General features: G+C 48.5%; 1 protein-coding gene across 8 annotated transcripts in view; it reads right to left on the reverse strand.

Annotated features, from left to right (window-relative positions):
• PLEKHG5 (pleckstrin homology and RhoGEF domain containing G5) overlaps positions 1–23,882 on the reverse strand; it is a gene marked incomplete at its 3' end in the record, with an annotated part of 102,060 nt that overhangs the window by 49,777 nt on the left and 28,401 nt on the right. For 2 of the 8 annotated variants that reach the window (XM_082229866.1, XM_082229867.1), the window contains exon 1: positions 13,314–13,630. The exons of 4 other annotated variants lie outside the window; for them this stretch is intronic. In XM_082229866.1, the coding sequence (XP_082085992.1) occupies positions 13,314–13,400 (87 nt within the window). In that variant the 5' untranslated portion in view covers positions 13,401–13,630. Of the gene's footprint in view, positions 1–6,403; positions 6,562–12,791; positions 12,937–13,313; positions 13,631–23,882 lie in introns of those variants that run through there. 2 more of the 8 variants (XM_082229869.1, XM_082229868.1) reach the window with 2 other exon arrangements.

The following is a 23,882-nucleotide window of genomic DNA, read 5'->3' on the forward strand; positions in this document are numbered from 1 at the left end:
TTTCCCCTCCTCTCATCGCCTGTCTCTGCCAGGAAACTCTCCCAGCTGGAACCTAAGCCCGCAGCATTGAGGGGCGGGGAAGGAGGCACTCCCTCCCCCTCCCCCCAGGTGAGCAGGAGCAACGGTAACCAGCAGGGCATTAAGTTTCCAAAACCCCCCCCCCTCTTTTTGGTATGTTTTTTATTAAATTTTCTGTTTTACATTTTAAAACATTCATTTAAACAACCTTAAAATATCCATGACTTCCCTTCTTCTCTTTCCATGATTCATTTTACAAAACATATTTTACATAAACTAAACCATTCAGCATTCCATTAATACATCCATCAAAGCTTATTTACACTGTTGAATTTATCTTAACGCTGCCAATGCTTTCAAGTGTACACAGTTCCCCCCCCCCATATATTCAATAAACATTTTCCCATCTTCTTTCAACATATGTTCTTCTTGTTCTCTTATTCTATATGGTAGGTCCACAAGCTACGCATATCCAATCAGTTTAAGTTGCCATTCTTCTTTGGTTGGGACCTCGCTCATTTTTCCATTTGTGTCAAGCTACATAGCAAGCTGCCTTATGAACATAAAAGAACATAAAAAGAGGACTGCCTTTATCAAGCCAAAGGCCTATCTAGTCCAGCATCCTATTCTCACAGTGGCCAACCGGATGATTTGAGAATTTCATCAGCTGGTACAGTGGTACCTCGGGTTAAGTACTTAATTCATTCCGGAGGTCCGTACTTAACCTGAAACTGTTCTTAACCTGAAACACCACTTTAGCTAATGGGGCCTCCTGCTGCCGCCGCGCCGCCGGAGCACGATTTCTGTTCTCATCCTGAAGCAAAGTTCTTAATCTGAGGCACTATTTCTGGGTTAGCGGAGTCTGTAACCTGAAGCGTATGTAAACTGAAGCGTATGTAACCCGAGGTATCATTGTATTCAGAAGCATTATTATTATTATTAGTTTTTAATGTGTGACATTTTAATGTATTTTTATTCTTTGTTGGAAGCCGCCCAGAGTGGCTGGGGAAACCCAGCCAGATAGGCGGGGTACAAATAATAAATTGTTGTTGTTGCTGCTGCTGCTGCCTCTGGCTGCAGGGGCAAAGCAAAGCCACTGTGTCCAATAGCTATTGATAGCCCTCTCCTCTTTTAAAGCCATCCAGACTGGTGGTTATCACTGCCCCCTCCTGGGCAAGTTTCATAGTTTACGGTACCCTCCCAACATTTCCCCAATGAAAACAGAGACGTCCCCTCCATTTCTCTGATGAGAATAGGGACACCCGAAGGAAAAGCGGAACATTCCCAGATCAAATCCGAAACCGGGGCAGCTTCTGTTAATCCAGGACTGCCCCTGGAAAATAGGGACACCTGGAAGGTCTGAATGCTTCTGAATATCCCGTTGCTGGAGACCACAGGAGGGAAGAGAAGTCTTGTGTTCAAATCCTGTGCTGGGGCTTCCCATCGGGGCATCTGGTTAGCCACACTGAGAACAGGACGCTGGATTAGATGGGCCTCCTCTGGCCTGATCCAGCAAGCCTCTTTTTATGTCCTTACTTCCAACTGCTTTTCCTTGTTGCACACAAGTGAAGAGAGCAAAGGGAAGGGCATGGCCAGCCCTATCATTAGAAAGAGGGAAGCAGCTGCCTCATGAGTCAGTGGCCTTGCCCTATTCTCTCTGTGTCCCCTAAGCTAGCTTGCTCTGTGCCTCTTAGGCTAAACTGCTGCCCTCGGGTATATCGGAGGATGCCGTTGCCTAAGCCAGAAGTAAGATTAAACTGCCTCTCCGGTCTGATTCTGTGCATGGAATGAGAGATGGAGCATCTTCAGGCAGCAAAATGTCTTGGGCTGGCTTGGGCAAAGGGATTTGGCTGGAGTGTGGCGGAAGAGAGGGGAGCTGTTGCCCCAGATTTGGAAGGTACAGAATCTGCTTTACATGCAAAACATCCCAGGTAAGACTCAAAAACATCTCCAGTCAAAAATCCTGAGAGCCAAGAAATCCGATGTTCTGCCATCAAGATAGTTATATTATATATATTTGTGAGCCAATGTGGTGTAGTGGTTAGAAAAGTGCTGGACTAGGGACCTGGGAGAGACCAGGGTTCAAATCCTCCACTTGGCCTCCTTGCATGACCTTGGGCCAGTCACTGCCTCTCAGCCTAGCCTACCTCGCAGAGTTGTTGGAGAAAAAGCTGGGACATAAATGCATTTAATATTTATTTATTTTAAGTATCCTGGAGTGGGGCCCTCTGGGATCTTGCCAGCCCAGGCAAGCCTTCAGTTGAGTCGAAGCAGGCCTGGAACCAGCTCCTCAGCCAGTCATCCACCAGCCAGCCACACATCCCGGCTAACTCACAGGAAACACTCCGTCTGGTGATGAGTCAAGGGAAATCTCCACAGCCGGGCGTGGGATTGTAAACAAGTGTGTCTCACACTGTTTTGACACAGAGCACGTCGCACGCAGCACTCTCGGTGGCGTGTCCCTTCGCAGACAGTCATTACAACAGCTAGGGAGAAGGGGAGGCGGGCGGGTGAAGTTTGTCTTTATGAGCGGGGGGGTTGGGGAAGCTGCATCAGTTGACATCTGCTATGCTGCAAGGCAGGGAGGTTACCTATGCTTGAGATTTTGGGGGAGCTCTCAGCAGGCAAATGGCCCACTATAACTGTTAAGTTGTGGGTGAACATATCAGACGACACAGCGATTCTCCAAACAGCTCTTGTTTATTCACAGGCCAGAACAGAACTGAACTGAAGGGTTCAGCCAGCCTGCTTATATAGAGCTCCAGTACAACGTAACTGTAACAACTTTCTGTAACTATCCAATCACTGAACGTCACTTTTGATCCCTTATTTGCATATGTGGACCTGAACTATCTACAGTATCCCCCTGCTGGCCCAGGGTGAGAACTTCAGTACATAACAATAATGACACAGCCACAGATTATGCTGTCCTTAGCCAGGTGCCTCTGAGCATGTCCAGAGTTTTGTTTCATTCTCCCCCTGACCGCTTTCAGCTGACAAGACTGGCTTGCTTATCTGGGTATTATTTATTGAATTTCTCCCCCCCCCCCGCCAGGAGCTCAATGTGGCACATAGTTCTCCCCCTGCTCATTTAATACCCAAAACAATCCTGTGAGGTAGGATATGCTGAGATACAGGTGACTGGCTCAAAGTCAAACCCAGTGAGTTTCATGGCTGAGCGGGAATTTGAACACAGGTCTCCCAGGCCCTAGTCCAGCAATCTAACCACTGCACTGCACTGCTCTCACTCTCTCCCTTCTGCATTGGTGCCCTCTGCCATCAGTGAGGTTTGAGGCAAGACACCTTCACTGGGGTATTCCCTCTCCAGCAAGTTTACTCCTCCTTGAAATTAGCTCAGGAGGCTCTTCTTAGTCGGGACCAAACAGCGGGCGATGCCCAGGCCTGCCAAACCTTGATGCAATCCTGGACTGGCGGTGGGGGGAGATGGCAGGGGAGAGGGGGTCACTTAACAGAGAGGTAGAGGAGGGGACACACCAGAGCCATGCCACAAAACGAGGCAGGCCGATGCCACCATCCAGGTGCAAAGTGAAGATCCTGGTGGCAGCATGCCTGGATTGGCATCCCTGGGCACATATCATTGCATCAGCTGCCACTTCCCTATGTGTAGTAGACGACAGAACAGCTCAGCTGGGACTTTTCTCTTGACAAAAGAGGAGCCTGACTGCCGGATGAAGGCAAACATCCACTCCAGTGGCCAATCAGATGCGTTCTGTGAAGCTGCCGGAAAGACTTGAAGGAACGAGGCCTTTCCTGCAGCTGCTCCCCAGAATCTGGTAGACTTTCTCTGCACATGGAAGTTCTATTTAGCTGTCTTGGCTGCTGATGAGCCTCTCTCCATGCACTGGCTTAGCTGCCACCGAAACCAGGAGCCCTTGCCGCATCTTGTGGTGATGAGTTCCACAGGTGCGAAGGAGCGCCTCCTTTCGAATATCTCCTGCCATTAAGTTGCAATGGATGGACCCAAGCTCTGGCATCCAAAGAGGGGTGGGGGGAAGCTGCTCCCACTGCCCCACTTCCAACAAACCATGCAGGATTTTACAAACCTCGGTCGCATCCTTCCTCACACGCCTTTTTTCCTGTGCTGTGACTGGCCGAGGGGCTAGCAAAATTGTGGCAGCCAGGTAGCCGTCTTAGCCACAGGTGCAGCAAAAAACACTGGCTGTTTGTTTCTGCCTGCCAATAGCCATCAGTGTGTTCCTTCCAGAAGTAATACATGCCACATCCGTTGAGACCTGGCGTAGTGTAGTGATTAGTGTCATACTAGGCCCTGGGAGAGACCAGGGCTCAAATTCCCACTTGGCCATGAAGATCACTGGGTGTGACTTTGGGCCAGTCACTGCCTAACTAACCTCACAATGTTGTTGTGGGAATTAAATGAAGAGGGGGGAGAACCATGTATGCCATCTCAAGCTCCTCAGAGGAAAATGTGGTATATAAGCTCATCATTTCACTTAAACCAGGACAAAAGGGTGACAGTGATTCCACCACATAGGTGCCAATTCCCTGGGGCCCTTGGTGCCTGAGCACCCACAAAATTCCCCAGGCACCCACAAATTTCAGTGCCAGGGCCTTGCATGCTGCACGGCAGCCATGGCTCCAGGCACCCACAGTCGCGGGCCAAGTTGGCATTCCTGCTCCACCATGTGACTAAATAATGGGGAAACTCTCCTCCTAACTGCAATTCCTGCATTGCAGGGGTTTGGATTAGATGACCCTCGAGGTCCCTTCCAACTCTACAATTCAGTTATTTTTCCTCCCCCAGGTCAGTGCTGCCCATCACTAGGGGGTGGAGTGGGGCTTGGCAAGGTCAATACAGAAAGACATCCGCGCCCCCCATGGCAAAACTGCTCCAGCATCAAATTCTGACAGGCAAAAGCCAGGCTATTTGAGGAGGACTGAACCTGACCAAGACACCTCCTGTCCAAAGTCCACACGATGTGGACAAAACAATGATGCAGAAAAGACCACCTCAGAGCTCGTGCAGAAGGCCACCCCCTCACCCCCCCCCCAAGTAACTGTGACATTCCACCCTGGGAAACAGAGGGGTGTGGGCCTTTCTGACAGGCTGACCCCTCTTGCCAACTCGCAGAGCAACGTTTCCACTTGACCTGTTGCTGGAACGGGTGGCTGCAACACCGGAATGACGCTCGGCCATGTTTTTCTGCTGCCAACGCACGTGGCAGCCTAACTGGGTGGGGCTCAGTCTGGAGGCTGCGGCTGGTGCAGAAGGCAGCTGCTTATGAGGGTTGCCAGAGTAGAATGCCTTGTCTGTAGATTGGCACGGGCTGCCAACCGTGCTACCGGTTCAAGGTTCGAGCACTAAGCACAATAGGGCCCAAAGCAACTCAGGACCAGTTTACTTAGCACAGGTTGCCTCCCCCCCTCCTTTGCAAATTGCACCGAGAAAGGGATAAATTGCTCTTTGCAAATAACATGTTCAGGCGAATTATTATTTAATATTTATTTTAAAAGTGGAACACACTCCCTCGGGATGTTGTGGGCTCTCCTTCCTTGGAGGTTTTTAAGCAGAGGTTGGATGGCCATCTGTCATGGATGCTTCAGCTGAGATTCCTGCATCTCAAGGGGTTGGACTAGATGACCCTTGGGGTCCCTTCCAACCCCACAATTCTATGACTCCGTGATTCTATTTCTTGCATTGGTATCCCACCTTTTTCTCCAAGGAGTTGAAGGCGGTGTCCATGGTTTTCCCCCCTTCTTCCTTTAATCCCCACAACAACCTTGTAAAGGTAGGTTAGGCCAAACAGCAGTGACTAGCCCAACAAACTAGTCCAAAACTCTAACCACTGCACCACACTGTCTTTCATGAAGGTCACTTCATGTCCTCTGCCACTGGACCACCTCTTGGTCAAAGCAGCAGCAGTAGCAGCGGAGGGTCTACTCTGCCCAAGACAAGCTGGCACCCAATCCTGCAGCACACCAAGCAGACAAGGAAGCACCTCTCCCCAAAGGAAACACACTCTGCACCTGCCCAGGAACACCGTTTTTGAACACCTGTCTTTTTCCCCTTGGGGAGATGAATTCCACAGGCATCCAGAATCAAGCACTCCTCTGCACCGTTTTCTTCATGCAGGGGCAAACAGTTCTGACAAACCCCCCTTCCTCACAAACCCCCTTTGGCACCCCAGATGGACGTGAGCCAACCAGCGAGGCTTGGTACCCAAGCAGAAAACCCAAATGTCTCCGACACCCACCAAGCCCTCCTGCACAAGAGCAGGTTGTGCTTTCTGGGCCCTTGAGCTGCAATTTCTGCATTGCAGGGAGGCGAACGAGACGATCATTTGGGTACATTCCAACTTCACAATCTTGCGGTTCTAGAAAGGCATCCCAAAAGCAGCTTCCATACCTCGCTTGCGGCAGGACTGCCTGTCACTAGAAGGGGCTTCTCTCCCTCCTCCTCCTCGTCCTCCTCCTCCTCCTCGCGACTCTCCAGGAGCCAAGCTTTCCAGAGTCAGCAGTGGGATCCTCTGTGCAAGATGCCACCCCTCTGCAACCGCCGCCGCCACCACAACAGAGACCAACCCCTTCAGGAACGAGTGCTCTTTCGGTGTGTTTGTGTGTCTAAAGTTCAGGAGGAGTGGCTCAGGGGGACAGCACGCAGCCAGGAAGGTTGAGCACCTGGACAGGACAAGTTCCAGCATGCCTCTCATCCAAGGGACGACCTCCAGAAGGGCAGCCTCGGGGCTCTGTTGACCTGTGCGGCACTCGCAGTCTGTACTGGCGAGGCTTAGGGCAGAGAAGGCGCTGGCCCGACTGCCTGCTATCCCCAAGCAAAGCACAAGCCGCTTCAACAGAAGCACAGGAACCTGGAAAGCTGCCTTCCGCTGAGTCAGAAAATTGGCTCATCTATTTTCGACTCTCCTGGGCGCAGGAATTTAACCTTAATTATTTACAATTTTTGTTTAACCCGCAAGAAAGAAGGGCTTTTTTGCTGGCTAGGTTCAATTGTAATCCTTCTAACCTCCTTTGGGGTAGGTTTGCGGATATGGCAGAAGGAGATGGGATCTGCCCATGTGATGCCCACCTGGTGGAAACTCTCGCTCACATGGCCCTTAAATGTATGATGATCTCCGCCATCAATTTTTAGACCATCTATGTATTCCAACATGGAAAGCAGAGACGGAGGTTATACGCTTCTTATTACAGGGGAGAGACCAGGAGCTCACCAAGACAGTAGCCAAATTCCTCTATTTGATTTTCTGCCACTGAAGTACGCTACAGGACCCTGCCCTTGCTGTATTGCTGAAATGGCAACGAGATCGCATTGGCCTATTTATTCTGAATGTTTGTAAAGGTAAAGGTAAAGGTAAAGGGACCCCTGACCATTAGGTCCAGTCATGGCCGACTCTGGGGTTGTGGCTCTCATCTCGCTTTATTGGCCGAGGGAGCCGGCGTACAGCTTCTGGGTCACGTGGCCAGCATGACTAAGCCGCTTCTGGCAAACCAGAGCAGCATACGGAAACGCCATTTACCTTCCCGCCAGAGCAGCACCTATTTATCTACTTGCACTTTGACGTGCTTTCGTACTGCTAGGTTGGCAGGAGCAGGGACCGAGCAACGGGAGCTCACCCCGCCGTGAGGATTTGAACTGCCAACCTTCTGATTGGCAAGTCTTAGGCTCTGTGGTTTAACCCACAGTGCCACCCGTGTCCGTCCCATTAAATCAACTCAATGTCGCAGCCCTAGATTTTCACGGGTTTGGAATAATGTTGGAATTCACACATTTTAACAGACACACACGGCCACTCAGGTCATAAGCAATCCATGTTTTGGCAGAGAGAAAGAGAAGCGGAAAGAGAGAAAGGGCGTCTCCGAGAGGCCAGAGGGCCAAGTGGCTGCAGCTGTCGGCTGGAAGCCAGCCAGCCCCGACAAAAGGGAGAGAGGATGTGGGGGCTCAGGCTGCCTATTTGCTCACACCGCAAATAGAACAAAAAAAGAAAAGAGGAAAAAGCCAGGCCTTCCCAGGCTGCTACTTCAATCACTTCCACTAGGCTGGGACGAGGTGGGAGCAGTGGAGAAGCCCAGCTTCAAGGCAGCCAAGAGTCCCAGACAGCAGCGCTGGCCGGCTCAGCACAGACGGCTGTTGCGTCATGGCCCTTCCATGTGACTGAGGCAGGCAGGGAGCCAAAGGGACATCGCAGGCCGCTGCCATGGTCCCAGACCGAACTGGAAAGATGGCCAAGTGCAGCCGGCCTCCTGCGCACTAGGTGAGTGCCAGGGGATGGAGGAGGTGAAAGAGGAGCACACTGAGAGTTGTCTCCTGCGCAACGGAACAGGCTCCACCTTGCAAAGGGATATGTCAAAGCCCACCCTGAGCTCCAGGGAACCCAAAGCTTTCTGCTTATATCAGAACTTATGAAGCCAAATGAGTGGATGATCAGGCAGCATCTCCTTCTTCTGCCACACTCCAGCCAAATCTCTTTGTCCAAGCCATCCCAAGCCATTTCACTACCTGAAGATGCCCCCCCCTTCTCCCTCATTCCATGTGCAAAATCTGGCCAAAGAGGCAATTTCATCTTACTTCCACACTGGCTAAGGCGACTGCATCCTCCAATATACCCGAGGGCAGCTGGAGTAAAGAGGCACAGAGCAAGTTAGCTTAGGGGCTAGAGAATGGCCGGGGGGGGGGCAAGGAGGCTGCTTCCCTTCACTCTCTCCACTTGTGTGCAACAAGGAAAAGCAGGTGAAAAGCAGGTCTTGTGTTCGAATCCTGATTCTGGGATTCCCATCGGGGCATATGGTTGGCCACTGGGAGAACAGGATGCTGAACTCAATGGGCCATAGGAAAGAGGGCCTATGGCCCATCGAGTCCAGCATCCTGTTCTCCCAGTGGCCAACCATATGCCCCGATGGGAAGCCCAGAATCAGGATTTGAACACAAGACCACTCTTGGGGTTTCCAGCAAGTAGCCTTCAGAAGCATTACTGCTTTCATCCTTGGATGAGGAGCATAGCCAAAATAGCTCTCCTCCCTGAATTTTTTATTATCCTCTTTTAAAGCCATCTCATTTTGCGGCAATCACTGCCTCCCATGGGAGTGAGTTCCATATTGGCCAGGGTGCCTCCCTTAGCAGAGGTCAGTTCTCTATTTGGAAACAATGGGTGGCATTCAACTAACTTTCAGACCCATTGAAACAAACGGGCCGTTACTATTCACTTCAATAGGTCTACTCTGAGCAAAATCTCACTGAATAGAACCCATCCTCTTCTTTTGGAGCTGCCCAGTTTAAAGAGTGCTAAGGAGGGGGGAAAACAGGCCAGGAATGGGTGGCTGTGAAGTTGAGCATCACCTAGGCAGCAAGATGAGCAGGCAGCCATAGGAATTGTTCCCAGATTGACACCTGGAACACATAGATTAGCAGCTGCAAATTTGAGTCTCCTTTTGTCCATCTATCCCCCACCACCCCCAGTTTCTGCTCCTTGGTGCAGTTTTATGGTGCAGACCCCACAGGCTTCATCTGGCAAAACAAGCTAAGACAGTCTTCCCCAACCTGGTGCCCTCCACGGTTGGAGGCAGTCATGTTTCTGAATACCAGTTGCTGGAAACAGCAGGAAGGGAAAGGGTGCTTGTGCTCAGGTCCTGTTTGTGGGTCTCCCATAATGGTCAGAGTAAGAATAGGAGGCTGGCTTGATATAGCAGGCTCTCTTGCATTTTGGACTACACAGCTCTGCTGGCTGGGGCAGATAGGAGTTGTGGTTCAAAACATCTGGAGGGTGGCAAGTTGGAGAAGGATGGTCCAAAATGCCTGGAAGCGACTCTCTAGCTTTGGGTTCTCAGTGAGACATTTATTCCAAGCTTTGCTTCCCAAGAGCCTTGAATCTGAGATTCTGCTGCCCGATTCCAGGACACGTCCAATTCACCAGTGGAAGTCGATTTCAGACATGACACAGAACTGGGTTTCCAGAGAGCACCTGCCCTTCCTTAGGTCACCTGCCCTCTGCCCAGATCTGGACAGAGCAACTTTGTTCATCAGGACCAGTCTGAAAAGAGGGGAGCTGGTGCTTCTGCTAAAAAACCAATCATAAGAACTGGATCAGGCCAGTAGCCCGTCTAGTCGAGCATCCTGTTCTCACAGTGGCCAAGCAGTTGCCTGCATGGAGGGCATGAGTGCCTTTTGCACACTGCCCACCTGCAAAAGTTTTTTGGGGGTATAATCTTCCACACACACAAACAAGACACACATTTGCCCCAGTCCACAGCTGCTCACGCTCACATGCCCATGCCTAGAGCGGGTGTGTCCCCATGTACCTCAGCCTCTGACAGTCAGCGCATGGCACGTGTTTTGAGGAGGAAGTTGTTTTTAGAAGTCCAAAACGTTTGAGAAACAGCTGCCGAATGAAGCAAGTGCACCAATTCATACACACACCATGGGAGAAGCAGCAGGAAAGGCTGGCCACAGGCTCTCATGCCCTGGTAGCTTCAAGGCTGGATGACTGCAATGCGCTCTATGCGGGACTTCCCTTGCACTTGGTCCAGAAGCTGCAGCTAGTGCAGAATGCTGGCAGGAGGGAAACCTTGGCAGCATGTAACACCTGTGCTCAGAGATCTGCACTGTTTGCCAATTTGCTACTAGGCCAAGTTCAAGGTGTTACTATTAGGATATAAAGTCCTTAACAGCTTGGGACCAGTTTACCTATGAGATCGCCTTGCTCCACAGGTGCCCACTCAACTACTTTGACTGGTGGAATTGGCACTATTACACTATTTGTAAGAAATCCATCTTTTAGTGTGGAACTCTGGACGCGGGTGGCACTGTGGGTTAAACCACAGAGCCTAGGACTTGCCGATCAGAAGGTTGGCGGTTTGAATCCCTGCGACGGGGTGAGCTCCCGTTGCTCGGTCCCTGCTCCTGCCAACCTAGCAGTTTAAAAGCACGTCAAAGTGCAAGTAGATAAATAGGTACTGCTCTGGCAGGAAGGTAAATGGCATTTCCGTGTGATGCTCTGGTTCACCAGAAGCAGCTTAGTCATGCTGGCCACATGACCTGGAAGCTGTACACCGGCTCCCTCGGCCAGTAAAGCGAGATGAGAGCCACAACCTCAGAGTCGGCCACGACTGGACCTAATGGTTCCTTTACTGGAACTCCCTGCCTATTGACATCAGGCAGCCCCCATTCACTATACCCTTTTCAGCTCCTGCTAAAAACATTTTGTTTAGATGAAATGTCTAGAAAGCTGGTTTTTAATTATTGTTGCTGATTTTTCTTGTTGATCATTATATCGCCCTATCTTTTTTGTAAACCACTTTAAGGGGGTTTTCCCCCCTCCCCCTAATCAAGTGGTGTATGAATTTTATGGAATAAAAATATGAATAAAATAAGGGGTCTTGCTTACTGCCCCCAAGGCTTTGTTCCGGGCCCCATAAGATGTGTGGGGTAGGTCAGTGTGGGGTGGGGTTTAGAGTGTCAGACTCAGACCTGGCAGAGACCAAGGTTCAAATCACCCCCACTGGGTGACCTTGGAGCCAGTCACTGCCTCTCAGACTTACCTACTTCACAGGGTTGTTATGGGGATTAAATGAGGATGAGGAGGACTATGTGCAGTACCTTGAGCTCCTTAATTTCTCAGGCACATTTTTGTCCTTGCCTGGCTATCTGGTCCAGCACACAGAAGGACAGAGTGGTTTTCATTTCTCTTCCTGCGGCCAAATGGGCCCATGAAACAGGTTTGTGGCAATGCACAACTACTCCCCCATTGAAAATACATGGTTTTGTTTTCTTCGCCTTGCAACTGAAACCTGAGCAAAAGTAGGCTTTGAACCCTGCCCCCCCCCCCAGCGAAATTTACTGACCCTACAGTTTCAGAGGGGCCCTCCTGGCACTTCTGTTTTCAAATTGTTCAAAGTACAGCATTTGTAAAAACAAATTAGTACAGCGAATATTATAACTGCCCCAGGCAAACTTCCATGACTCCTGCCCGAGAAATTCCAGAGAGGAAGCTGGAGGTAGCCCATTCCAGAAGAGAAAGGGAGGCAAGGTTTTTGGTGGGGATTGTTGTTTCTTACCGGGTGACCCCCCCCCAAAAAAAGTCAGGCTGCAAATAATTGCCACAGGCCACGGAAATTCTGGAGATGTGCGGCTGTTTTTTGAATCTGCCGGACACAGTAGAACATCTTTTCTACTGTCCATTGTACACCCAGCTACGCAAAAGCATGCTATCCCCCTTTTTTTTTTTGGGTAGTCTAACATCACAATGAAAATATCAGATTCTACCTGTCTGGCACTAACCTGGAAGTAACTTTAAGGGTGGCTGAATTTTTATATCTCTCAGAGTGGTGAATGGCACTATTTAGCGGGAAGGAACTCCAATGAAAATCCTTATTACGTATTTTTACACAGCTGCTTATTTGTATATATTTTAAATTTTTATATATGGATGTTTTATGATGGCCTATATTTGTATCGCCTGCAAATTGGCGATTATAATTCTGGAGATGACCCACATGATAAACCCCACTATTGCCTTGGGGAAATGGCACAAACCCAACAAGCGAAGCCGACCGAAGTGGGGACCCGATCCAATGCTTTGGCTTCCACCAAGACTGTAACTGTGCCCCTGGAAACCAAAGAAACTGCTCACTGGTTGGCCTGAAATTTACACTTGATGGAGTGGGAGATGGAGGGCATCTGCTGCTCCTCTGTACAGGACCCACTGCCATCTTGCCAGTCACTCCCAAGAGTCCAGCCTGGTCTCCCTCCTCCACAAACACGGGTAGCACACCTGCCCAGCGGTTACCTTGACACCCAGCAGGGGCAGATCCCACCAGACGGGCTCATGGCGTCCATTTCTCTGCTCTCCAGCCACAACTCAAACGTCTTCCTTTTGGGTCTGGAAGATCTCCCAGCTTTCGAAAATCCAAAGCTCACTCCTCTCCAAGCCACCACAGCAACAATATTAGCCAAGAAGCCGAGAGAGAGATGGATGGTTTCGCACTGCAGTCTAAACCGAACTGGCTTTCCTTCGCCTCTCTACATTCCGCTGTTATCTCTGGTCCCGAAAACAACAATTAGCGTCTGGATATACCCAACGCGCCCTGCTAACGCGCAGCCTTGGTAAGTTAAAAACGCCTTCACGTTTCTAGTCCTGTTGGAAAAGGAGCCGCCCGTCTGCCCAAGAGGCGCAGGGCCCCCGTCTGCAGCCAGCCAACCAATACATTAAAAACAACCAACACCATCGTGTGCCCCGTTTTGCGCCCCCTCCCCGAGGTCCCCCCCCCTCTTCTGTCCCTTCCTTCTGGATTCCGGTCCAGCCACTCACCAATTTGATGGCGCCCCTGGCGGGCAGCTCCTCGGGGGTCCCTCTACCGTCACCGGCGGCTTTCAAGTCCCCCAGCCGTTGCCTCATTGTGAGAGCCTCCAAAATGGGGCTGAGGGAGTGGGGGCTGTCTGCAGCCTCAGATACAGGAGGGGGCTCCGTCTAAAGCCCCAGCTGCCGCCGCTGCCTTCATGGCGCACAAAGCTGCTGCTGCTGCTGCGCCTCTCGTATCTCTCTCCCTCCTGCGGAAGAGCCAGACAGGCAGACCTGCCTGGAGGCTCCACCGAGACAAAGCCACGTTCAAGCCCGACAGGAGGAGGAGGAAGACTGGCGGGACCTACCATTCCCCTGCCGAGGAGAGTGTCTCCGGCTGGAGCGTACCATTCCTGTCCAGTCGCAGGCGCCAAGGCAGAAGCAGGCACCGGAGCGCACAGCGGAGAAAAAGAGGTTGTGCGCTCTTCCTCCTCTTGTTTCAAGAAGCAGGAGCCCGAAAAGTCCATCGGCCGTGGTGGGGGTCTCTGGACGAAACTCTTCGCCTGTTGACCCCCTCCAGATTTGGGGTGGGGGTGCCTTCTTTATTTATTTCATAAAATTTATATGCGGCTTGATTGTAAAAGGAAAGCCACCCCTCTCCAAGCGGTTAACAAAACGAAAAATATTATTAGTTAAAACCGTGAAAAGATTGAGACCTGGGAGTATAGGGCGCTATATAAATTCAATAAATAAAAAAGGTTGAAGACAACAACAGAAAACAAAACAGCATTCTAAATATCTGGGTAAAAGGTAAAGGTAAAGGGACCCCTGACCTTTAGGTCCAGTCGTGGCCGACTCTGGTGTTGCGGCGCTCATCTCGCTTTATTGGCTGAGGGAGCTGGCATACAGCTTCCGGGTCATGTGGCCAGCATGACTAAGCCGCTTCTGGCGAACCAGAGCACCGCACCTTCCCACCGGAGCGGTACCTATTTATCTACTTGCACTTTGATGTGCTTTCAAACTGCTAGATTGGCAGGAGCAGGGACCCAGCAATGGGAGCTCACCCCGTTGTGGGGATTCGAACCGCCAACCTTCTGATCGACAAGTCCTAGGCTCTGTGGTTTAACTCACAGTGCCACTCGCATCCCTTAAATATCTGGGTAGGCTGCTCTAAACAAAAATGTTTTTAGAAAGCACATGCCTGGTTTCAATCGGCAGGGAATTCCAAAGCGTAGGTGCTGCCACACTAAAAGATTGGTTTCTTGCAAATGCGGAATGGGTATTATGTGGCACTTATAACAATGGGCTCATCCGCCCTTCCGCTTGTCTCAAGCCTTGAAAACATGGGGCAGAGCGGTTTTCTGATTGACTCATGCTTTGTAGACACAGGTCCAAGTGGTTTCCCCCTTGCCCAGCTCCTTTCCACCATTGTTAAGATAGCTGAGATCCTGAGATTCCTGGATTGCAGGGGGGTGGACTCAATGACTCTAGGGGGTACCTTCCAACCCTACAATTCTGATTCTATAATTCTAAGATTATGCAAAAGTTTGGTGCACATCTGTAAGAAGATGAACAGAAAGGGAAGATTCAGAACTCCTTCTGTGAAGTATGGTTTGTGCCCATTGGATTATTTCAACTGCAAGATATTGGGGGCAGGGATCTGGCTCCCTTTTTTGCTCACATGGTTCTGCAAAGTGTCCAAATGTGTAATTGGTACTTAATATTATTATTTCACCTTTTCTCCAGACTGGACCTCAAAGCAACTTACACAAATTAAAACAGCACCGCTACAATACATAAAAGCTAAACACATAATCAGTACAAAGTCATTCAACTCTAATAGAATTGAAACAATATAAATAATTATTCTATTAAAATATAGATTAAAAAAAACAGTCAGTTCCCAAAAGAAGAAGATATGTACCTGCTGGTGGAAGGACAACAAGGAGGGAGCCAGTCTAGCTTCTCCAGGAAAGGAGTTGCAGAGTGGGAGCAGCCACCGAGAAGGCTCTCTCCCGTGTCCCTACCAAGTGTGGCTGTGAGGATGGCAGGAATGAGATAAGGGCCTCCCTCGATGATCTCAGATCCTGAGCAGCTTTGCATGGGGAAATATGGTCTTTCATATATAGAATATAGAATCACCGAGTTGGAAGGTACCGTGAGGCTCACCCAGTCCACTCACCTGAACAAGCAGCTGTCCCTTGCAGGGCCTAAACTTACGACCTCGGTGTTATCAGCACCACACTCTAACCAACTGAGCTATCCACCTGATAAATAGATAACCTGGACCCAAGCTAGCTTTATAGGTCAGCACCAGTGCTTTGAATCGTGCCTGGAAGCAGCACCAGCAAGCTGCAACACATTTTCTTGGTGGGGTGCATGCATCTAAATCACAATTTGAATGAAGTTTTCAGCTGCAAGAGCTGTTTTGAAAAGGCTTCACTACGCCTCCTCCATGCCCCCCCACCTGGCCCCCATGCTCCCTCCCCATCCATCAAAGCCCCATGTCTGCCTGGCTAGCAGTTTCCTCGAACACAGGCTGCTTTTCATCCTGCGTGTATTTCCTCTTTCTGCAGTTCTGCGCCCCCTCACATACTTGGCCACTTGCAAGCAGGGCAGACGTGTGGAAGCCTGCACAGACAGCGTCATTCACGTCAAGGGAGATGAAAGCACGGAGCTGATGCCAAAGGACAGCTCGGCTGGTACAGAAGCATAAGAGTGCATGAGAACTCAGGACGAGGGTCCAACAGGCAAGGCGTCTGAAGCCCCTTGAAAGAAGAGGTAGGGGGACGCCAGAGAACCAGGAGCAAAACACTGAAGCCATTCCCCAAATTGTGCTGCCCAAAGAGGAAAGTAATTTGATAAGGCAAGCCTATCTGCAGAGGAGGCTGCCCACTGCATCTCTGCATGAGGCCCTGCTTCCTTCCAGTCAGTTTCGAGGGGGGGATGGAATGGGTAATTCTGTCACATATTGACCTCAAGTGTGGCTGGTGCATCACAGTGCAAAGATACGGGGGAAATTGCTCAGGCTTTTATGGAGGTTCCTTGTTGCATCACCGCATGATGCCCCTGTTCTGGGTCCGCATCCTACTAATTACAGTGGTACCTCGGGTTACATACGCTTCAGGTTACAGACTCCGCTAACCCAGAAATAGTGCTTCAGGTTAAGAACTTTGCTTCAGGATGAGAACAGAAATCGTGTTCTGACGGTGCGGTGGCAGTGGGAGGCCCCATTAGCTAAAGTGGTGCTTCAGGTTAAGACCAGTTTCAGATTAAGAACGGACCTCCGGAACGAAATAAGTACTTAACCGGAGGTACCACTGTATGAGTTACATCGAGATCAGTGGCTCATGCAAAACCCCTGAGGGCTGAGTTCTTCAAAGGGAGGGTCTTCACACTTCCGCTCTTATTTGCTTTCTGGGAGTGAGGGTGACTTCATTTTAAATTCAGAAACAAAAATATACCTCAGCTGCCCAAAGTTCAGGAAGCCATACACTGAAAGGACAAAGTGCATTACAATATCATTCATGCCTAAAAATAACAAGCAAGATGAACCAAAGCCCACCCTTCCTTCCTCCGTGTCCCAGAATAAAGGAGGTTTTGAGATTTGGAAAGTGTTACAGATATAGCTTGCTCCCACAGTCACCCTTTTCTCTCCTTTGTTCACTCGGTTTTCATGAAGAATCCAGATGGCACCATTTTCATGTCACTGCAGCCCAGTGGTTTTTTCAGACCTAATTTGTGCTTCCCCCGTTTTTCCACTCCAATAAAAGACAATGTACAACACCTGCTTATCCACTGCTATTGATGTATTCGGGACTTCTGTACCTTTAGTTAAAAGCTTTCTGCTTGCAAGTATTTCCTGCTGATCAATAGGGGATTGGAAAGGATTCCAGAAGGATCTCTTCAGACTGGAATGAATGGCCACCAAGATGGCAAATACAATATAAGCAAATGTAAAATGAAGCACATTGATGTAAAAAAAAAAAAGAACTCAATTCTTAATTCAAAACAATTGCCTTCCTCAGAAATACCTTAACAACCTTGGGACTGTTTAAAGGACATGAGATTACCATGGGGGTGTTTAAAAATTGCATCTGACCCATATTTGGGTGGGGGAAATAGTTTGGTTTTTTTAAGAAAGGGAAATGCATTTACATGGGAATAAATTGAGAAGTTTACTCTCTAAACATATTTTGCTTGATGTCGATACGGTGTAGCAGAAGGGGGAAGTTGACAAAAATAAGAGAAAAGACAAAATTGCATTTTGACCATGTTTGTTAAAAACATTGAAACTTAATAAAATATAATTGAAAAAAATAATTTGGTTGATGCATTGAGCTTCAATAATCCATTAATAAAGGATTATACATGCTTTACAACAGGCATAGGCAAACTCGACCCTCCAGCTTTTTTGAGACTACAACTCCCATGATCCCTAGCTAACAGGACCAGTGGTCGGGGACGATGGAAATTGTAGTCCCCAAACAGCTGGAGGGCCTAGTTTGTCTATGCCTGCTTTAAAATAAAGCTTATACTAGAGTAGGTCATGTTGTCAGACACGTTGGTAAGTCTCTTAAATACTTCCACTACAGACTTGCAATCAGTTTATGCACCAGGACAAGTGATTTTGAATTAGCCTCATCCAGGTAACGCACCTTCACGTGGTGTCTAAATGTTGTTAGATAATTTCTTCACAAAAGAAAATCAAATAAAACAAGATATTAAAACTTCTCTCTCTCTTTTTGAGGTTCGCGATTTGGATTTCTAGGACTGATTGTGACTAGTAGCCATTGGCACATTCTCCCTCCACTGTCAGAGACAGTATGCCTCTCAGTACCAGCTGTCAGGAATCATAAGTGGGAAGAGTTGCTAATGGACTCAGGTCTTGCTTATGAGCTTCCCATGGGGGCATCTGGTTGGCTACAGTGAGAACAAGATGCTGGGCTAGATGCACACACACACCCCAATAGCCTGACCTAACAGGGCTCTTCTTATGTTGTTAAACATCATGCCAGATTCTCCCACAATTCCATGGGCCTCGTGATGCCTGAGCTGGCCAGCTCTAAGCAAACCCTGCCACCTGCTGGCAGACTGTGGAATAGTTGATATCAAAACCATCTCTAGACACAACATAGGGCCTGATGAGGAAGGTCAACTTTTTCAGACATGCTGGGAGGACAAAGGGGGAAAAAAGCCATGGGAGTGACTTTTAATCTGGACTGCTGAGAAACAACTGTGCTAGATGTTAACAGACCGTCAAAAGTATTCCCCCCCTATATAATATTTTATAAATTTTCCAAAAATAAAACAATATCAATGTTTTGATATTGCTATTGTTGTTGTATTGTTTAACAGACTATCAAAAGTAAATGGGAACCTAAAGTGTCCACGTTATTTCACAGCAGACACGGATTTCCCCACTGCTTGGTAATTTTCCTCTTCCAAGCAGCCTACAAAATTCAGAAGCAATAAAAACCACCACATAATAATTCATGACGACACAGCAACAGAATGCAGAGTAGCTGCACGGAAAAGTCTTCTCGAAAACCGTGCCAAACTATTGGGTTTTTTTAAAGCGTACTTAAAGGCATGGATAGCTGCATCAGCAGAGCATGAGACTCTTAATCTCAGGGTTATGGGTACAAGTCCCATGTTGGGCAAAAGATTCCTGCTTTGAAGGGGCTGGACTAGATGACCCTCGTGGTCCCTCCCAACTCTGCAATTCTATAGGGTGGAGGGGGTGTTGCTGGATTTTCCCCAGGGAGAAAGAAATCCATAGCCAGGTCCTCATCTGAATCTGCTCCTCTTGCATCAATCTTGGCCCAGAGTGAAGTTTGGGGGGCAGAGAGATGGAAGCAGCCTTCATCCCAGCCAAAATCTACTTGATCAGCTGCCCAGGGGATGTCAGAGCACCTCCTGTAACCCTCCAACAAGTCCTTTCCCCCCTCTGCCCCCCTCAGTTTCATACACACAGGCGCCAACAGAGAGGCCACAGACTGGGGCCAGGAACCTGTTGTTCCGGGCAGCTGTGGACCACAGAGGCGCTCTGCAGCTTCTTACATAACAGCTCAGAGAAAACTCTTAACCCTCACCCTTCCTGCTGGGAAGGGCGAACGAGGACGAGTCGATGGCCACAAAGGGGCTTTCTGGGATCTACAGAATAGCTTCTTTCCATGGTGCTAGTGGCTTTTGCTTAATGGTTTTTGGTGGCTGGTGTAAAACATACTTTCCACATTACAACATTACAGCTTCTTCCAGGCCTTGCCTGCCAGGGTTCCACACTCGTGCCCAACACAAATCCAGAGAATTTTAGGGTGCATGTGATTTGGGGTGGGCTGTTTCACAACTGGGAGGTAAGCCTGAGATTTTGTAGCTGCCTGGCCAGAGATAGTTGGTCTTGGGATAAGGTGCTTAATGATTTTTTTTTTTTAAAGAGTTCCACTACCTGCCTGGTCTCTCTCTCTCTCTCTCTCTCTCTCTCTCTCTCTCTCTTCACCACCACACTCACCTCATACAGTTGTAAATGAACAGATATTTCTCCAACAACTTCTACTATCCCTCGGCTCCTCTCTTTCATCCCACACTCTGAAATCTGTTGTGCTTCCTCCATCCAAACAGCCTCAGCCTAAAGTTGGGAGAGCTAATTCACAGCCAGTGAGCTGTGCAAAAGTCCAGCAAGAGGACCCCAGGCAGAGAGGCATGGCAGTGGGGCTCTAAATATGAAGGTTGCTGCTTCAAATCTCTCTCACGTTAATTTGCCTAATCCATTTTAAGAGGCCACCTGTGCTGCTCTCCCTAAGAACAATTTGTGGCGATGAATCCCATAAGTTAATTATGCCTTGGATGAAGGCTGAGGGAGGGCAGCTTCTGGATATTGGCAGTCATAGGTCCAGGCACACCTAGTGTTTCAAAAAACCAGGGGTCCTGGTAAAGAGGAGATGATAAAGAGCAGTAAGCCAGCTGCCATGAGCCTCAGAGAAGCAGAGTGAGGGGAGACAAAGGCAGAAGGGAGGAGGAGGAAGGGAAGCAGAGAGAGAAGAAAAAGGCCAGAATGGAACTGCAGCTTCTGCCTGAGTCTGTCCCTGGAAACGGCACAGGGAGAAGCTACAGATCCATTCCAGCTTTTTTCTTCTGCCTGCATCTACCTGCCTCTGTCTCACTGCTCTGCCTCCATCCCAGGTCCCCTCGCCACCTTTTCCTCACACCCAGTGAGCGACTTCTCATTGTCTAGGACAGGAAGATGAAGAAACCTTAATCTGTTTCAGTCCATTTGGGTTAGCTCATTACCTGGTTAAAGATAACGTTCATGAAAACTGACTGCATCTCTGTAAATGCCTCATTACAGCAAACACGTATTTTGTGACTCGTTTTAAAAGTTTATATTCTTTAAGCAAAGTTTATTTCAAAGATCATGTTTCGTTAATTGTTCGATGAATAAAAACAATGTCCTTCGGTGCAGGCACTCAGTATATGATTGCCTTCTAAAACGAAAAGTTACCTGGGTACACTGCCTAACGAAATGTGCTGCAAGACAGTTTTTCTAGAGGATATCCACCGCAAACCCACATGGACAGACACCCACACGCCAATTCTAGTGTTTAAAGAGAAACAGCAAACCATCATCTCTCCATCCTCCTCCTCTGCACCACTCATCATTTGATCCTTTATTTGATAAAATGTACGATTCAAGATGATTCACAGCCACACAATAAAAATGAGTTTAAAAACATGACTAAATGTAGCTTTTAAATGATACAATGAAACACCCAAGGCGGACCCCTGAAAATATAAACATTTATCCCGTCGGAACAGCTTGTTGAAACAATAATGTTTTCCATTGTTTCTGGAAAACCCAAAGAGTGGGCATCTGTATTATCTCACCAGGGAGACCAGAGCTGATTTTGCCCCAGACGCAGGACTAAACCCAACCTGGGATGGGTTTATATAATCAGTTTCCTCCAAAAACACCCACAACTGCACTGCCAACAACCTTCTTGAGTCCCTGTCCCAAAAGGGAGAATTTCAGCAACTGGGTGGTAGTTGTTTAATACCAACAGCTCCAGGGTTGGGTCTCGTCAGGAATGACATTATCACCTCCTTCTGGGTGGCAGGCACCACCTGCAAAGATGCGCTCAACACACCCTGGACTTCAAAGAGTTGAGAGGGCACCTGGTTGGGCACAAAGCGGCCTGGTCAGACCACAAAGACAAGTCCCACAAAACAAGGCTTGATGGAGCATTGCAAACCTCATTTGGAGCCGCATCAGCCATGGCATCAAGCAGGCTACATGGGTAGGCAACTTAGTCCTCGAACCGTTCGCCAAGCAAATCACAGTGGATCTCCAAGAGGTTGCATGCTCCATCCACTGATGTAGATGTCAGGAGGGCTCAGACCACCACTTGCCTGGGCGATTACTCAAGGAAGCAGTGGAGGCAACAAAGGAGGCCCTATGCGCTGGTTTCACCAGGTTGCCAGAACTCACTTCCAGTCAGGGCTTTCAACACCTACATTCGAGCTATTGTCCAGTCTGTTTCATAACTACCCAGTATCCCAGGGGCCAAATATGCTCTGGAGAGGGCTCTCAGGAGCAATCACACACATATATATAAATTCCATAGATGTATATTCCATAGTTTGATATATCCATTATACAGTTATCTTTGGTTATCTTATATTCTTGGACTTCCCTGCACATCCCTTCATGGGTTCTTGTTTTGACCTTGTTGAGCTGCATTTCTTTAATTACCACCCTTCTTCTGGTTGTTTTTAACTGCTGCTCACATGTATAACCCTACTTGGAAATTTATCTGGTTATTGTGTATCTTTAAATATTATCCAAAGCGTTCCCACTCCCCTCTTATATCTGTCTCTTACTGATTCCTTATCTTTGCAGTCAGCATTGCTAATTCCACATATTCTGCCAACTTATTCTGCCATTCTTCTTCTGTAGGACTATCTTTGTCCTTCCACCTTGGAGCATAAATTATTCTGGTTGCTGCCATTGCGTATACAAGGAGTACCAAGTACTTTCTTAGGTATTTCATTCTCTATAATAGGAGCAGTTGTTTGCATGGCCCTCAGCATCTCTCAGTTCCACAGACTAGGGCCCCAGTTGGGCCTAATGTAGAAGCAACCCTGAAGTCCTCTAGTTGAAGGCTGCATTTTAACTGACATTTTAAAATTATTTTTAAGCTGCTTTAAAGCCATCTCACTTGGAGGGACCCAAGGGGAAAACTAAATAGCAGCAAGATGGGGGGGGGATCCCACTCTTGTAAATGGTTCCCTGCTACCCTCCAGGTGTCAGTACATTCATCTTAATACTGCTAAGTAAATTATCACCAGTTTGTTAGTGTAAAAAGTGTGCCTATTTAGCATATATTTAGATTCTGGTCATCAGTGACTCTAATTTTTGCATCTCATGACCATTCAGCACCCATCTTTTCCTTTAAATATATGCCAAAGAAGCAACCAATGAAATAGGCTTAGGGTCCCCAAGAGTTTATGTCATCATAAATTTGTTGGTCTTTTAAACAGCTTCTAAAGAGTTTTCCCAAACAGATTATTCTGCTGCAAGGAATTGGAGGCTGGGGGGTGACAAAATGACATCACACGTATTAGCCAATAGGCTCCTACAGCTGCCATAAAAACTAGATGTTGAAATCAGTACTCACTTCCCAAGAAAAGGAATGGATTTTTTTCCAGGTTCAATTTTAACCAACCTGAAGAAGAAGTTTGTTCAAAGACTTGGTAGTAGCAGCGGCAAGGGGGGGGAGGGGGCACCACATATTCAACCTCAGGGACTGAACAAAGTCCATGGAGCATCCCCCTTTGCGGATAATCCTCAAGACCCCCCCCCCCCGAAAAAAAAACACCTCATCTCAATAACAAAAAACGCTCCCCATAACAGCAAAACATCCAAAGAGATAATGAAGGCTAGGAAATGGTGTGGGAGAGGTCCGGGAATCTGGGTTGACTACTATTAGCAAACACTTACCTTCACTTCAAGATAGCCCCAGAGAGAAACCCAGGTGGCATTAGGGGGGGAAACCCCAAAGGGGTTTCTTTTTCCTGCCCAGGCTTCAGTCCCAAAGAAAAGTAAGGGAAGCTATCCCAGAGAAGAGAGAATGAGTAACCAAGTCGGCTACTCCACAGACAGGGGAGAGGGGAATGAGAGGCTCTAAATCCATCACAGCTTTACATTAACAAGCAATTAGGCTAAGAGGACAAGGCAGAAAGCGGGCGATTCTGCCGGGCTAGTTTGCACGCAGACACACAAATTATAACCTGTGAGTGGAAGCAGGGGCAGCCCATCTGTGCTGGGGCTTTTGGTAGCAGCACAGTCCAAGCTGGAGCCTAAGGCTGGCTTAGTGAGTGAGTGGTTTGGTGTTCAGCTAGTTCACACATTCCAGAAAGGCAGACTCAGATTAGGCCCAAGAGGGCTCTGCAACCCAATATGTGATGTCAAAACACTCAGGTGCTTCAAGAAAGCTGACTGCTTTTTCTTTTTTTTCAGATCACACCTATTTTCATTCATTTAAATGCCCATCCTCAAGCCTTACTTTACACACACAAACCAGTCGCAGAGCTGTCCTAGGG

The sequence above is a fragment of the Podarcis vaucheri genome, assembly GCF_965113315.1.
Source record: "Podarcis vaucheri genome assembly, chromosome: 7".
Taxonomy (NCBI): Eukaryota; Metazoa; Chordata; class Lepidosauria; order Squamata; family Lacertidae; genus Podarcis; species Podarcis vaucheri.